This window comes from Anopheles stephensi, chromosome 3 (assembly GCF_013141755.1).
Source record: "Anopheles stephensi strain Indian chromosome 3, UCI_ANSTEP_V1.0, whole genome shotgun sequence".
NCBI classification, from domain to species: Eukaryota; Metazoa; Arthropoda; class Insecta; order Diptera; family Culicidae; genus Anopheles; species Anopheles stephensi.
Window position 1 is genome coordinate 20,807,693 of NC_050203.1, and position 15,883 is coordinate 20,823,575.

Consider the following 15,883-nt stretch of genomic DNA (forward strand, 5'->3'; position numbering starts at 1 on the left):
ACACTGGCGCTGTGTGTCGTTTGTCGCAGCTTGTGCAAAACGAATCAGCTCAACGGTAGCGCTTCCATCGGTGCGCCGTGGATGCAATTTAAATTTTAATTAGTAACTCATCACGAAACACCATTTATCAATAACGGTCCGTTTGATTTGCCGTGGCACGCGGAGAAAGGAACCAACTGACCATCACCACCACACATTACACACATACGTACGTACGGGGCCAGCAAACATAATGGCCGGAAGCAAATCAGGTGCCCATTTGTAACGCTCGGCAAAGCAGAAAGGTAATTTGTACGGTTGTTTTTATTTAATTTTTAGCACTGCAAAAATGACCTGAATTGCGTTGAAGCTGCTAGCTACGGGTATTTCAAAAACTATGATATATATATATTTTTTTTGCTGTTGCAGTAAGCAATTATTGCTGATCGGACGTGAGAGCGATAAAAAATTCAATTAAGGATCAGTCACAAAGCACAAATTTTGATTTGCTCTCCACTATTGCTGTAAAGCGGCTGTATGTTTCTATATGTTTATGCTGAATGAGGCGAAGTATTATTTAAATTTGATAACATTTTGTAAACAAATAGAATCATTTAATTTCATATTTCGTTCACTGCTGGAAAATGAAAACGTACTAAATCGTGAACTCGAGCATAATTTATTCCGAAACAGGAGTAAGTAGCCGAATTGAAAGAACCAATATTTTCGAGAATGAAACACAAATTGCAAAGAGACAAAATAAAACTAAGCTATGGAAAACAAAAATGACTCTTCTACAGCATAATTCTCTTGTTAATTTTAATGGTGTAAGACAAGAAAAGTTCAAAAATAGCTATTGCTATTTACTCTAGCCATAAACTATTGCTCATAAGGCGACCACCGTACATCGTGACGTTGGTGGTGATGAGTACACCTGGACCTAGAGCACAACGCAAGGGATGATCTCATACAGAAAGGGCTTAAAAAAGTTATTACATCATTTTCAAACGCCACCATAGCTGTCCTCATCAAATTGATATTCACAGCATAAACCCCATTTCCAGGCACATCAGCACACCAATACATACATAATTTATTAAGACTTACTCTCAAGAGATAAAAACCTGTGCATTAAATTTGGATAATTTATTAAACTCCAAGCAAGCTAATCCGATCGAAGTGAGATGGCGGGGGGGGGGGAAGGGGTTTATGGGGTTGGATAAAAAAGAGTTGCCCTGTCGTAAATAAAGTCATAGAAGGGAAAACACTTCCTTTCCCAGCAACAACAAAAAACAACCCTCCCACCCTGCTCGTCTACTCCCCAAGCCAAACACACGCGTTTGATCTGATGTTATAAAAAATCAGCACTACGTGACGTTCGTTGCAAGATAAAACGGGAACACAACACGGCCCAACCAGCATACTAAACTGCCACGCCACCAGAACGACGTCATCTGCACAGTTGTCACACCAGTTGTGAAGCCAAAAAAACCCCATCCTTCGCCCATCGCCACCCTCCCACTCGGTTTGTTTTGATTTTCCGTTCCTCCGTTTTTTCACCACGACTGTCTCACGTTTTCCACACACACTCACACACACACCCGTGCCTCGAACTCATTACTCATTGGGCCGGGCCTTTATCTACCGGGACGCCGCGCTGAGGTAAAGCCGGATGATGCTGTGTACTCCGCACAGTACAGGCAGGAGACCATGTTAAGAGCATATCGAGAACTGGTATCACCACCCTTGGTCAACCTCCCTTCTTAACAGCCCACCCTTCTTCTCCCGCTTCTCCACCATTCGGCTGGGCGGCTTCAAACGCTTTGTCCGCTACTGTGAAATGGCGAGTAATCACATTAAGAAAAGTGTGCACGACGGTACAGCCTGCCACCGACCCACCATCAACGAGAAACTCCTAATGCCCGCCGTTTCAAGATCGTTTGGCAAGTTTTTGGCAGCGGCGAAATTGCAATCTATCTTTAGCCTAAATGGCGTACAAAGCGTACACACAGCAGCGGCGGGTACGGCAAAGGTAAACGAGGCATTAGATTTTACTTTACCCAGTTTGTTGGTGTGTGTGTGTATTGGAAAGAGAATAGACGACAACGGGGGGGGGGGGGGGGGGGGGGAGTAAAAGAGCGATCGTGGAAAACGTGGTGACAAAAGAAGAAAAACAACCTTCTCTGCCGCACACAGCACAGTAGGAAAATGCTTCCATCGTGAGCGCTAGCTACGAGCAGAGAACAAAAAGGAAAACTGTGTTGGTTAAAAGTTAGTCTTTGTTGCTTGTTTAGTACCTTGTTTTTTTTTGTTTTCGATCCGGATCAGTTTTGTTTCCTTTGTTTTTCAGAAAATCACAGAGTAAAACTGAGCCAATGACCATCTTGGTTTAGTGTTTTGCTAGTAATGGCTTGGATGCGGGAGGAGTTTGCACAAAAGTTTCAATCGATTTAATTTACATCACAAGTTAAGTAGTTTAAACACTTGAACGGAATATCACTTTAGACGAGTGAAAGCTGTGGAAAAGTCAAATTAGACTGTTGGTAAAAAAATATCCCAAAAAAAAACGAGAATGCTCCATCAAAACGATTCCCTATGGTAAGCTAAGGGAAGTATAAAGATTTTCCTCCCCAAGGTATCCAAAGCACCATCCTTAACAATCAAATGTGGGGCAGGGGGGGGGGGGGGTTGGTAGTCCATTTTTCCTTCCTTTTGTAGTTGCCACAATCCCAAGGTGTTCATATACCTTACTTTTTACTCACATTTCCCGGCGGCGGTACTTAACACTGCCGTGCCTCTATATTTACCACAATGAAAACGACGCTTAGTATCGCTTTCATCGTACCTCCGCCAGCTGCCTGCGTACATGTGTGGGCGGGCCACCAACGCAACACACAAAAGCCCCGGAGGCTCCGAAATTTAAACGGAAACGTAAACAAACCGAAAAATGGCGAAATCAAACAGAAAAGCTTCCACCCACAGCGAAACAGCCGGTCGTCGGAAAACACTTGCAGCACGCCATTTTCCGGTGGCCCGGCAGCGGAGTGTGTGGCCACGGCACCACGGGGGGAGAGAGGAGGGGGGAGGGGTTACGGTCGCTGCCGTTGTAAACACCCCCGAGGGACCATTCAGACCGGTGAAGTAAATTCATCATAAATTTAGAACCATTCGGCCTATAAATATAATGCTCCATTATGCACTGCTGCGTTCGTACCCCCTACACGCGTACACGCGTACGTACTTTTGCTTTTGTGGGGCAGAAACAAAACACATTTGCCACAGTTTGGGAAGGATGAAACAGAGGGAGAACGAACGAAAAAAAGGAGCATGTGTGCGATTTTACTGTGCATCTTTTCTTCATTGTTTCGAATTATTTTTAGCAATGCAAGTAAAAATACGTTTCCGCTAAATTCGATTATTCATTTCAAAGATTTGTGTTTTGTGAGCATGTATTCTATTCTTTCTTTTTGGGAGTGGTTGAAGAATTTCTCAAGAATTTTTTGCTCTTGGAGTTGTCAAATATAAAAATTCTGAAAATCCAACAGATCACAGCTTATGTAGTGTCCTGAAAGACGAGTTGATTTCTTGGCAGGCTTTTTGAGACATCCTTAAGTGGAATTGTTGAACGAGTAAGAATAAGACGGAAGTCTTATTGTTATTCCGTCTTATTGTTGTGCGTGATATCCGTCTGCGTCGACAGGTTTCTAGCTACTCATATACCTTCAAGATAAGTGTTTTAGATTGGACACATAATCTTACACTGCTCCACGAGCGCTGAGGCATGGGTTGATGAATAACGAAGAAAATAAGCGAAAGCACCAACCACCTTGCTTTTTTAGTCAAGGTTGATGAAGACAGAAAGGTGATCACATCTTTCATGCCGTGAACCAACAACAGCATAACACTGGTCATGCAACAGTCAAAGTACTCTTCTCCACTCAAAACTCTGTCCGAAACTGAAATGTTCTTCTTAGCTTCTTCGATATGGAAACGCTCAGAAGAATATGCTGGTTCCATGCTTGTGTGGGGAGACAATAAAGAAGCTGCTGCAATGTACAGTTATAAAAAATGCAGCAAAGTCGACTTGTTAGGCTTTGTTGAGCTGGTCATGTCATGAAAATTTCATTGGACAACCCGGCATGGAAAAGTCGTATTTGGCCCATCGACTTAGACAGCAGAGGCCTAGTAAGATAAAAAAGATTTTAAGGACTCGTACAACACAGTTCAACAGAACGGCTAATCAAGTCCACCAACATGAACAGAGGTGGCCTGGTAGATCCTAACTAAGATAGCTTGAATGCGGTGATGCATTCGTCATCACAGAAGGCAGAAATTTGGCACTTTTTATTGATAAACGAAGAGTCTGGACAGCATTCCAAAATCGATCGATACACAGCGTTTAAGTGGCAAAAAACTATAATATAAAACATCACTAATATTGTCACTAGTTGGGGTTATCTTTGATATGAATTTCGTTTAGCCACAAGGGTTCTTTTATACATGGGGGACTACCCTATTCACAAAAAAAAACAATAATAGATGTACATTACATTCTTAAACGCGTCTTTAGCTTATGCTTCCACAGAGTTACAAATACTGCTGATCTCTGTAATTATCTATCATTTAACAGGCTGTATCAACCTCAAAATTGCATGCAATTCTATCAAAACAAACCCTTTCCAGCGTGACATCACCCTATCAGGACACATCACAGGACACAAGCAGTGAAGCTAATTGCATAAAAATCCGAAACACAACACCTTTTCAATTACCAACTTCCAAACTCGCTTAAATTTCTACTCAAAATCGAAACCGACCCAGACAAAGGGGACGCGAACCTGCATGAATTATAAACCATTTAATCCTTACCTAAGCACCCCAAAATCCTGGCCCGAGTTACCACAGATTCTAAGTACACACGCACAGGTACACAGCCGCACACAACAATTTACCCTAGGCAAATTTAACCATAAGCGAACGGTCAACCTAATCATGACCGTGAAACCTCAAACGGGACACCACAAGGGGAGCCCTGACTCCAGCTTTACCAAATCGCCCCTTAGCGAGAATCGAATTTTACGGGTGGAATAATTTCAACTTTGATTGAACAGATTGAAAATGATACACCGGGAGGGTGGTGGTGTGAAACCGTTTACGGACTCCGGGTGCCGGTTGCCCCAAGGGGTGCGCCACGGAAGCCCAGAGCTCTGAAGTTTTAAATCGTGTAATTCAATTTTAACGGTTCAATATCTAGTTAAACCGTGCTGCCTTTCTCTCTCGCTCTCTCTCTCTCACTTACTTTTTTGTCCTTCTGTCAAAAGCGTGAAAGTATAATGGGAAGTTGATCGTTATTTTTTTCCCCGCCAGTAACTTCGGACCCAAAACATCCCAAACTGCACGCAGCGGAAAGAGTTGGTCGGTCCAAAACAGTGTCGGTCCAATCAAAACAATCTGCCCAACAGCTTTCGCAAGAACCTGCCGCACGCTTGAAGAAAAACGCAATCCGCTTTACACGGCAGTCTCATCACCATCGTTACCAGGAAAGTTAGCCCGTACCAGGGAGGGGGAAAAAAACGGTACCACATTCACAAAGCCCGTACCGGGGGGCCTATAAAGTTAATAAGCTTTCTGAGGTGGTGGTGTGAAAGCTAATTTGTTACGCTTCACAAACATTTCTACAACGAGGGATGTTTGCTTTTGATCGTCCGGCAACCAAAAAAAACCAAACTAGCATCACACCGTCAAGAAGGGGACTTGCAGAAGAAAAAAAATCCTGGAAAGGTAACGAGAATCACATTTTGGTACAACTTATTGTCTCTCGCTTCATTATGGTAATAAGATTTCTATAATGAGGGAAACGCATTGAATGGGGAGGGTGCTGGGAGATGGTTTATGGGAGAGCATTGCAAAACGGACCGGTGCACATTATCGTATTTAAGGATATGGTTTGGCCGGGGAATATTTTAAACAGTTTCCGAACCAATTATCAGATATGCGTCACAGTGGAAGACACTTGTCAGGAGAACGAATTCTAAGCAACTGGGAAATTGATCGAATTTAGAATCTGTTGCTAATTAGATTACTCATCTTCATCGTCTGTTAAACAGTACAATTAAATGTGAGGTATATGATTTAAATAAAGAATTTTAAAGAACGAAGTTAATGCATGGCGGGTGTGAAATTTACCTAGTAGGAAATCAGCCAAATAAAATATATTTCCTGGATAATATAGAGCCTTGTCTTTTCTGATACAATTCTTCAAGTCGTCGTTAATAATCTACAGCCGCTACAATCACATACTGTACCAGGATCTGTTGAGTCTAGTAATGTCATGAGAATGTCACCGAACGACCCAGAGCGTTTTAGCCTGGTAAAACCTTCCCTGTGAATGGTATATAAGCCTGCACTACCAGGACTGTAACTGTAACGTCTGATAAGCTAGTAAATTATGTATTCATCATCATAACTTGCGAATTCAGAATAATCTAAATTAATTTAAATTTCAAGAAACTGTTGATAGATACATGAATCGATTTAAGAAATTGATATCCATCTTTTAATTAATACTATTCCATTTCGAACAACAACCTCAAGCTACAGCTTCACATCGACAACCCCCTCCAAAAGCAACACTATTAGCAACAGATGCAAACGATCACCTAAACCACACTTTAATTTAAATTATAATGCCATACTTGGCTACCAGCCAGCCAGCCAGCGTGCCTGGTGTGCAGCCATGATTTCACGAAATTCTCCATTACTCATCAATGCAGCAGCAGCAGCAGCAGTAAAATACGTACTGGCTAACCTCTAAAACATTGGGGCTATTACGCAAAAATGTGAACAGCTTTCCAAACGTTAATCAAAGCACCAAAAACCTGAGGGACTGGGGCGTGTGATTAGTGCAATAAAATAAAGCTATGATTATCTCATTAGCGAAGGGTATAATTTTAGCTGAAACAGCTGACTTTGAAGATTCCCCTTTTTAAGAGTCTGCCGTTGATTCGCAGGGTTAATTGTAAATTTTGCAGCGTGGGTTTTCAATGTGAAGCAAATGATGTGAGCAAAGCGTAGTAAATGATGGAATTTAAAAAGAAAACTGTTTTTAGATACATAACATTTACCATCAGTTAGATCATTTAACTTAAGCAATTAAGAACGATGAATTCTTCTGAAAAACTAAAACAAATGCAAAAAACATGAAATAAAAACAAAGGAACTAAATAAATAAAAATACAATTACATTAATTAATTTGGAAAGGATCTTGGAAAAATCAATAAAATTCAAACTAAAACGGTTTCATTTTTCCGTAAAAATTATCCTTTAAAAATATCATTTAAATCATTGAGACGTGATCGATTGAACAAACATTGCTTTAAAATTCAAATAACAGAAGGTTATACAGTGTAATGTTTCAAAATTGTACTGCTGTTTTGATGCCTATTTGGGTTATTTTAAATAAAAGCTAATAAAGTACAAAAAAGTATATTTTTGAAGATATGGTCAAATAAAATTGTTTCGAAGTGCTTGGTTATGAAGCATATACGAGCACCGAGCCCGTTCTACTCTGTAGAAAAGCCAATGTATATTTACAATAACATAAATTACTAATAATAACAACGATCTATACAAGCTCCAATGTGTTGTAGCTGTTTACATCGTCTGTGTGTGTTTGTAGCTAATTACAATCGCTAATACTAAGTGCAGAGTACATCTCCCACAAAGACTCCCGCCGAAAAAAAAGCGAAAAATCAAAATAACAAAAAACCAAACCCCCAATATTATTGTGTACAAATGCAGATATTGTACTCAATTATTAACAAACTCGAAATGAGCCATCCCATCCACCTGGCACCACAACAGGCACGGCACTATCTACGAAAGCGTAGTAAATACACTACACAACGGTATAATTAAAAAAAAGGACTAAACAAACACAATGCGAATGAAAAATATCCATACAGCGGGCGAATCGGCCATCGCTTCAAACAAACCACTCCAAACCGCCAGCAAACCGACCAGATGGTCGTATCATTAACCCTTTTTTCGAGCGGCGTACGGTTTGCGCCCCCTAAGCATTCGCGTGAAGTATGTTCGGCAGTATTAGCTTCCCCACAGCACACACACTCTGCGTCTTTCGAGTGGGTAGGTTTGTGTGCGAGGTTTCTTTTTTTTTGTGTACAAAATTTCGGTATGAATAGAAATAAAAGCAAGTAACATCGTCCTACACAAAAGCGAAAAGCAACAACGAAACCCAAAAAAAACCGAAGGATGTAAGCGAGAACCCTCCCAGTCTTTTTTTTCTTGTCGCTATCAAACATACCCTTTGCTGTCGTCCACCGGATGTCGGACGGCTGCCCGGAGGTTGATCTTGCTGTGGCTGCTGCTGTCCATCGCCTCCACCCGATGGAACGCTTGTGTCTGTTTGGCCGTCTACCATGGTGTGGCCACCAGTACTACTGCTGTTACCAACACTTACACCACCGCACCCAGGAACTGTAGGCGAGGACTCTGCCGATAAGGATGAACTGCCGTTCGAGCTCGGACAGGGTGTACATGGCATGCCGGCAGATTGCCCGTTTTCCACCGACACTGCCCCAGCCGACGGTGGCGAGTCGGCTGCGAGTGTTAGGCTGTGCGTACGGCTGTCAGTGGGATGCTGCTGCTGCTGAGCAGCGACGGCTACCGTGCTCATCGTCTGCTGCAGGGACGTTGCCGACGGTAGAGGCGACTGTGCCGTGGCGACGGCAGCAAATGAAGATGCGTTTGATGGTGAGGAAGATGCGGACGAAGAAGCGGGCGGCGGACGGGCTGCAGTGATGGACGGTGCGGCCGTCGGTTTCTTGCCCTTGCGGCCCTTCTTGTGCTTGCCCTTGGACGAACTTTTCTTACTGGTTAAGGAAAGAAAAATGTCTACGCGGAATTTCGTAGCAGTGTAGTTCCGTCATCGTTCCGGGTAAGCAACACATCCACACATCATATATGCGCACATAGACACACCGATACACACACACACGCCCACATTTAAATATATATATACACAGTTTGAAAAAAAAACACGCAGCACAGCACATAGAAAACATCGAATACACGTGTGCAGGTGATGAAGCGATAAACATAAAAGTCGAAAAGCATCCTCGCCCGTGAAGTGACGTCGGGGTGTGAAGTAGAAACGAGAAAGAGAGAGAGAGAGAGAAAGAAAAGAAAGAGAAAAAACGAGCAAATTTAGACTGCAGCATCAGATTGGCGAATAAATTAAAGGAAAACTCCTGTCAAAAAAGCCCAGCCAAACCCCTCTGTCATCATCCCGCAGGAATCCGACCCGGATGGAGTCAATAGAATGCAGTCTTTCGATCAGTTGTTGGCCACCAGACAGCATTTGAAATTATAAAATCCAAAAACACATAAATGAGCAATTGTGAGAAATGAAAGGAAGGTATCAAAACAAAACTTAAAGCAAATTTCGATAGGCCATGTGCTAAAGTCTCTCTCATTGGATTTTTTTAGTGGTTTTTTGATGGCAGTATCGTACGTAATTGCATACTTTCAGGGGTGCATCGTTGCAGTTTTACCTCGTGTATATATAGCGGCAGCATTACAGCGTAAGCATTGTTAAGATGGGGTGCATGAACAGTGATTTAGGGTGCAGCAGCGTTAGCTTACGGTTAGTTTGCTGAATATTGTCTATTTTATTACAGTTAATTGTGAGTATATGTATTAAAATTCAATAATCCTATGGCTGTGATTGGAAGGTAATACTAAACGTAAAGTGTAGCAACAATTATGTAGCAGAACGTGTGCAAAATTCTTCGCGGACTTGTCGTAATACTAACAGATGATTAATGTATGTTAATAAATATTATAATTATGATTCATTATTTTGTTTCAAATAACTATTTCTGCAATGAAATAATAAGGTTGAAATGCTCAACCAAAAATGCTCCGATAAACATCTACAAGTCTTCAATGTGTTGATTCTCCGTATAAAACTGTGTTAGTGGAGTACGAGATTCATGTATTATAATTATTAAATTGGGAAAAATTTTAAAGCATTCCACTCATTCTATTTTGCTACCTTATACTGTTGCTTTAAGCAAAAGTTGTAAATTCTTGTAACTATCTCTCTAACCCATTATTTAACGAAAAAATATATAAAGAAAAGCGAATTTAAAGAATCTTAATTTTAATATTCTGCGCCATATTGTATAATGACGAGACCAGATTGCAATATCAATAGATTTGAGGGGCTTACACTAAAAGCTTCACGAAACTAAATTCAAAGATTAGGCTTGCCAGCAACTATAGATCCTGCGAGCAAAGTAACAACATGTAGGCATTTCGCTAAAGGCGACTATTGTCGAGATAGAGCTTTGCAACGTTCTATCACTTCCAAAGCAGAAATCTGACATGCCAATCACTCATCATGGCGGTTTGATCCATAAGTGCAGCAGAAAGAGATATGGAATTGCCAGCCAGCTCTAATATTGATATTGATCAGCACCTGGGGGTAAAAATATCTCTGAATAAGTTCAAACCATATCTGACTAGCGGAGAATTACATGGAAGTAAAGACAGAAAGCAAGCCCCAAAATTGCCGCCTTTATCAAGAAGTATCAAGCAAATGGACACGTAAGATATCTCTAAAACACCAGAACCAGCGAAAGAATACAAGTACCTATTCAAGAATATTGTACCCAAAAAGGAATAAATACTAAAGAAAAGCCCCACATATATAAATGTTTTCATCTTTCATGGCTACACTTGCGACACCAAGCTTTTTGGCCCTATAAACGTTGGAATTAATCAAGCATAATATTGTTCCTTTGAGTAGTCTATTATTACGAGAACTATTTTCATTAAAATACAACAACATGATAAAGATTCTTCGTCTATAAACTGCTATAATCTTTTAAAACCCGTATCGCTACAAAACAAACAATGCAATGCATAAGCCTAATCCCTTGCACAAGGCCAAACAAATCTTTAAGGCACACACACACACCGTACCGAAGCTCGAACATTCTCGAACTAATTGAGTGTCGATAAATAGATCGTAAATTGATATCCGACCCACCCCGCTCCAAGCATCCTCCGTCTTAAGCAGCGTATAATTAGACAGGAAGCACATTCATTTCTGACTTCCTTGATCGAATGAAGTAGATCCCGTACTTGTATGCTACAGACTCTCCCTCAACCCAAACCGTGGGAGGTGGGCATGATTCGAAAACTCGGTTAGCATACGTTATCAACTGCGCTAAGCAACCACACTTCCGGCAGTATTAGCTTAAAGTCTAGTCTGTTGCGATACCTCCCTCCTGGTGCTTTATGGTCTCTTTCCACCCCAAGATCTCTTCCCGATACTTCTACGCTCAAGGTCCGGAGAACCAATGTTACCCACCAAGGGGAAAAGAGATAAGAAGGATTATAACTTCCGTGGCAGCACCTCTACGGCATCACATTTTGCGTCTTTGACTTTGAGGGCTTTTGCAGGCTGCTAATGCTTGCACGGTCGCATTCACATTCAACTGTACAGGTGGCAATATTAGTATGTCCCGGGGAAGGAGGGTGCTGTGACTGCGGCTACAGGAACGGACGGAAGTAGCAGGCTAGGAGTATCTTACGAAATGATGGCTCCCTGCTGACTGCGTGGCCGATCATCCAACCAGAGCTGTGCCGAACAAGTGAAGCATTTCTTGGAGTATTACGGCAAACCTATATTTTCACCACCACCTCCCTAAGCGACTTCCCCATCTTCCAGCCTGGGTGTGGAAAATGATTTTGTGGGTTTTGGGTTCTGTATAGCATGCTGAACAAACAGCTTCCCTGAGCACGCCCGTCCGCCCGCTCCTTCAGTTCCCAGTGGTGGGCACATAAACTTTTCTAACTAGTTTTTCCATACTTCGTAAGCACGCACACACTCAGCCACACCGCTTCCGGTTTGTTTACTGAGCCGTAAAAGGAGTGTGTGCACCGTTCCGCAAATGAGCAGCACCAGTGAGCGGGAAAGCCCCAACGATTCCGATCGTGGACGGCAAAGAGCGAAGAAGCGAACGGTAGTGGCGTGCATAAATTTCCCCACAACTGGCCTTGCCAAGGTTAAGGAGACGGGAACCGTTCGAACGTTCCCAGGGTAACAGAGGCCGACCGTGTCTCGCAAGCACTAGAAGAGGTTGGGCAGTACGAACCGAACGAAGGTCCACCACTGCCACCACCGTATGCACATGTCAGCGCAAAACTTTCGGGCTTCAAGGATTTACCCCGGGTGTCCCGGTGAACTATTTATTGGCCAGTGAAACGCAACGATGAAGGAGCAAACTTCAGTCGCAACACTCTGTGTGTGTGTATGTATTCACGAGCAGAAAATGCAGTTCAAGCGTCCACCAACCGTCCACCAATTCTTCCGGCCCTTCCAACAGCCAGGATTATGATTAAGCCGAAGGAGAATGCTAGACAATGTTCCTCCAACTACCTCCTAACTAAACACACACACACATTCACTGCTGCGGTGAACCATAAATATGTCCAACTCAAACACTCGTGTATGTTTGGCCTCGTTTGGGCCACGGAGCGCTGAAGCCTCGACAGCGCCACCCAAGAAAAGTCCGTGTTTCTCACCGACGAAGCGGACCGACTCGAGGTTTGGTTTGAAGCGGTTTAGACGAGTACGGTTGTGGTGCCGTTTAGGCAGGAAGACTCAAGGAAACCGTATCGATTATTGTACACCGTTAAGGTTGGTAAGGTGACTAGGTCCGATAGTATAGGTCAGCATTAGTGCAGCGTCTTTAACGTCGATAAGTTTAATCTCAAGACGGTTGATACTGAAGCTTAGCAAGAACGCGGAGTCCTTTTAGCAAATAAAGAATACTCTAAATACCTTTCTTTTTAGCGTTATTATTAGTATGATAAATAATATTAGCTCTTCTTAAAAGATATAACACTTTTCAACAACATACAAACGTGATAATCCTTTAATAATAAGAACTGTGTCTCGGAGGTTTTAATATGCTGAAGCAGCTCAATCGCTATGGGAAATATCCTTGGCTTGAGATTATCCTTTTCCTTCTGATTTCCTACCTACCCATTCCTACAAGCACACACAAACACACTCCACAAAACTTTTCAACTCAAGCCCTGAACAAGAGCATCATCAGCTTGCTGGAAAAGTTTTTTTTCCCATTTTTTGTCTTTTCTTCTGCTCTCAACCATCCCTCGACGCGCTAGCGAATAAATGAGATTCTCTTCAACTAAAAGACACGTTTTTCAAATGCTTCTCTTCTTTGCTTGCACACTTGCTTAAGCTTTTCGTCCTGCACTGTCGACACTGTCCTCATCAGCCTCATATACTAGCTGTGAAAAATCAGCACCGAGAAGCAAACCCGAAAAAAAGCGGAAGAAAAACATGAAACGAAAACACAACCTAGGACAATCCGCAATAACAATTGCAAGATATTGTTGATGTTTTGTGTTTTTTGCTACTGGTTTTTGCTTTTCGCTACCCAAAAAAAGAAAATGGGCACTGGCATCACGATTTGGGGTTTTTCGTGGCTTCCCAAAGTTTGGTGGTGGGTTTTTCGTTGTTGTTCATGCTCTCTCTCTCTCTCTTGCGCTATCTCTCCAGCTACAAATGACGAAATTTGACCTACTTTTGAAATGCATTTAAAGTTGAAATGAAAAAAAAATACGTGCAGTGAGTTGTGAGAGTACCGTTTCACATTTCATCCAACGAGAGCAAAGAGTTAAGCTTCTGTCGGAGTCGGTTTTTTCGTACTGGGAAGTACCGATTGGAGAGGAAGTTTAAAAAATGAAAAAAAAAGAACCGGGTTGCTCGTAAAAATGAGCAAATGAATTATTGATAAGAGCAAAGGAGCTAATCGGGAAACATCCACCGATCGAATAGGGGGAGCATTTTGAGAAAGAATAATATTTATGATTTCTGATCAAAAGCGTTCATATTCGACCGCTTAAACGAGTGGAACAAAACTATTGAACATTTAAAAACATTATAATAATTTCTATAAGATTCAATATTGGATGGCTGAGTTTGTACATCAAATTCCCGCACGGCAACTTGAATAAGGTTCCAGAGAATCCTCAAATTTTATAACACAAAAAACTATTCCAAACTATTAAAGTGATATCCGAACTTCAAACTCTTCTACAGTTAGTACTACTACTGATACAAATAGTTAGTGAAGGCGTGCCGCATTTCAAAACCAGGCACCAATGCGTGTTAACAAAATATTAGAATCAAACTCAGATGCTTCGTCGAGGAACAAACAGAGAGAGAGAGAGATAATAGCACATGTTCTTTGGGATATGGTGGCTGCCTAATTGTCACACATTAAACATAGCAGAAACAAAGATTAGGAAACTTTATCGTAAGGTTATCGAAATAAAATTTGATTCGAAAATAATGACTTGATAGCACAGTCAGAAAGACATTACTTCAGTTTAAAGCTCCACAAGATTTCTTTTGCCAATTGGTAAGGACTTCCTAACTGAAAAAAAAAACAGAGAATCGCTAGCAAAGGACACACGAACAGACAACTTAATCCTTCCTTCCATTCGTTTATGCTGCAGGGATTCGTTTAGGTACCTCCGAAATAATCAGCGAGAGCAGCCAGCTTGCTCCGAGCAGTAGCTTTCCGGTCCAGCGGAAGAAGTGTGTGAGGAAAATTTTGCCGACCCGTACAATTTTCCGTACCCCACAGGCCTAGGAACCCGTTGATGGATGCGCCTCGCTGTCCACTGATCAGGCCGACCACTCGACCGGTTGGTTTTTTTCTGAGCCGGATTAAAGGTTCCCCTGTGGTGTTCCCGTTGTTAGCGCACTTTCGGCATTGCCGCCTTCACGAAACTGGTACCGCGAAACTCCACCAAAACTACACACAAGCAATAGGTACGTATCTATCCGAAACTAAGACTTTGCGCCTTAAAAAAAAATAAACACAAACACACGAAGACACGTACGTACGCACACAGAAGGATAGAGACACTTGCTAACTTATCGCTACACTTGTCACTTAGAATGCACCGGATGCGGGATAATAATCAGACCCACCGAGAACACACTACACTGAAGTGTTTGTTGCTGGCTTTATTCTGGTGCTTAACATCTCTTGCCTTGCCTTTCACTTTGTCTAACACACTACAAAACGGTGAGAGAAACATGGTCACTTAAATAGAATATGTTTTGTTTGATAAAAGACGTTTTAGTGGTTGAAGTTAAGTTCAGCCCCTTTTATTCTGTCAAACAAAATGACCATAATTGCTATTCGGAATGCTGCAACACCGCTATCATTTTTCATGCAGAAAAATAGCAACACGATAAGCCAAAGGAAAACAGCCGAAACAACATCATCAACCAAGCCACCGTTATCGAAAGTAAATAAAACAACACTGGTGAAAATATTCACTCTCTGGTCTGTTGCCAACCTTTTTTCCGTTTTCTTATTGTGTTTCAACGTGATTTAAATACACACACACAAAAACACCATCACAAACACACGAACACACCGAGTTGCCATCGGTGCGCAACCTTACGCACCACCGTCAAAACAGAAGCGCGTACTCGGTTCTCGTTACGTAATCATGCTCTTGGCGGACGCCAAAATCGGGGGAAAACCCTACGCCTAGGTCAACCAATGCGAGGAAAATTGATACTAAGTTCTCTAGTAAAATGCAATCCTTAAGGATAAACGCTTGTCTGTCATAAAAAAAAATTCCAATCGTAATTCTACGTCGAAATTCGACTATAAACTGTGAACAATTTGCGCCCATACAATCTAGACGAACTTTGAATCGAAAATAAAATTTGCATCAACAAACAGACAGATGCAACAGCATTCAGTAATTCATCACTCAACGCGATTTTCTTGCATTAGATTTTCCCCCCGTTTTCTC

At 41.9% G+C, this 15,883-nt stretch overlaps 1 protein-coding gene across 9 annotated transcripts in view; it reads right to left on the minus strand.

Moving 5' to 3' along the window:
* LOC118512826 (protein encore) overlaps positions 1–15,883 on the minus strand; it is a 56,902-nt gene that overhangs the window by 14,901 nt on the left and 26,118 nt on the right. For 4 of the 9 annotated variants that reach the window (XM_036057813.1, XM_036057810.1, XM_036057812.1 and 1 more), the window contains exons 2-3: positions 14,577–15,128; positions 8,304–8,893 (exon numbers count right to left, since the gene is read on the minus strand). In XM_036057813.1, the coding sequence (XP_035913706.1) occupies positions 8,304–8,675 (372 nt within the window). In that variant the 5' untranslated portion in view covers positions 8,676–8,893; positions 14,577–15,128. Of the gene's footprint in view, positions 1–8,303; positions 8,894–14,576; positions 15,138–15,883 lie in introns of those variants that run through there. The other 5 variants (XM_036057808.1, XM_036057807.1, XM_036057809.1 and 2 more) reach the window with 5 other exon arrangements.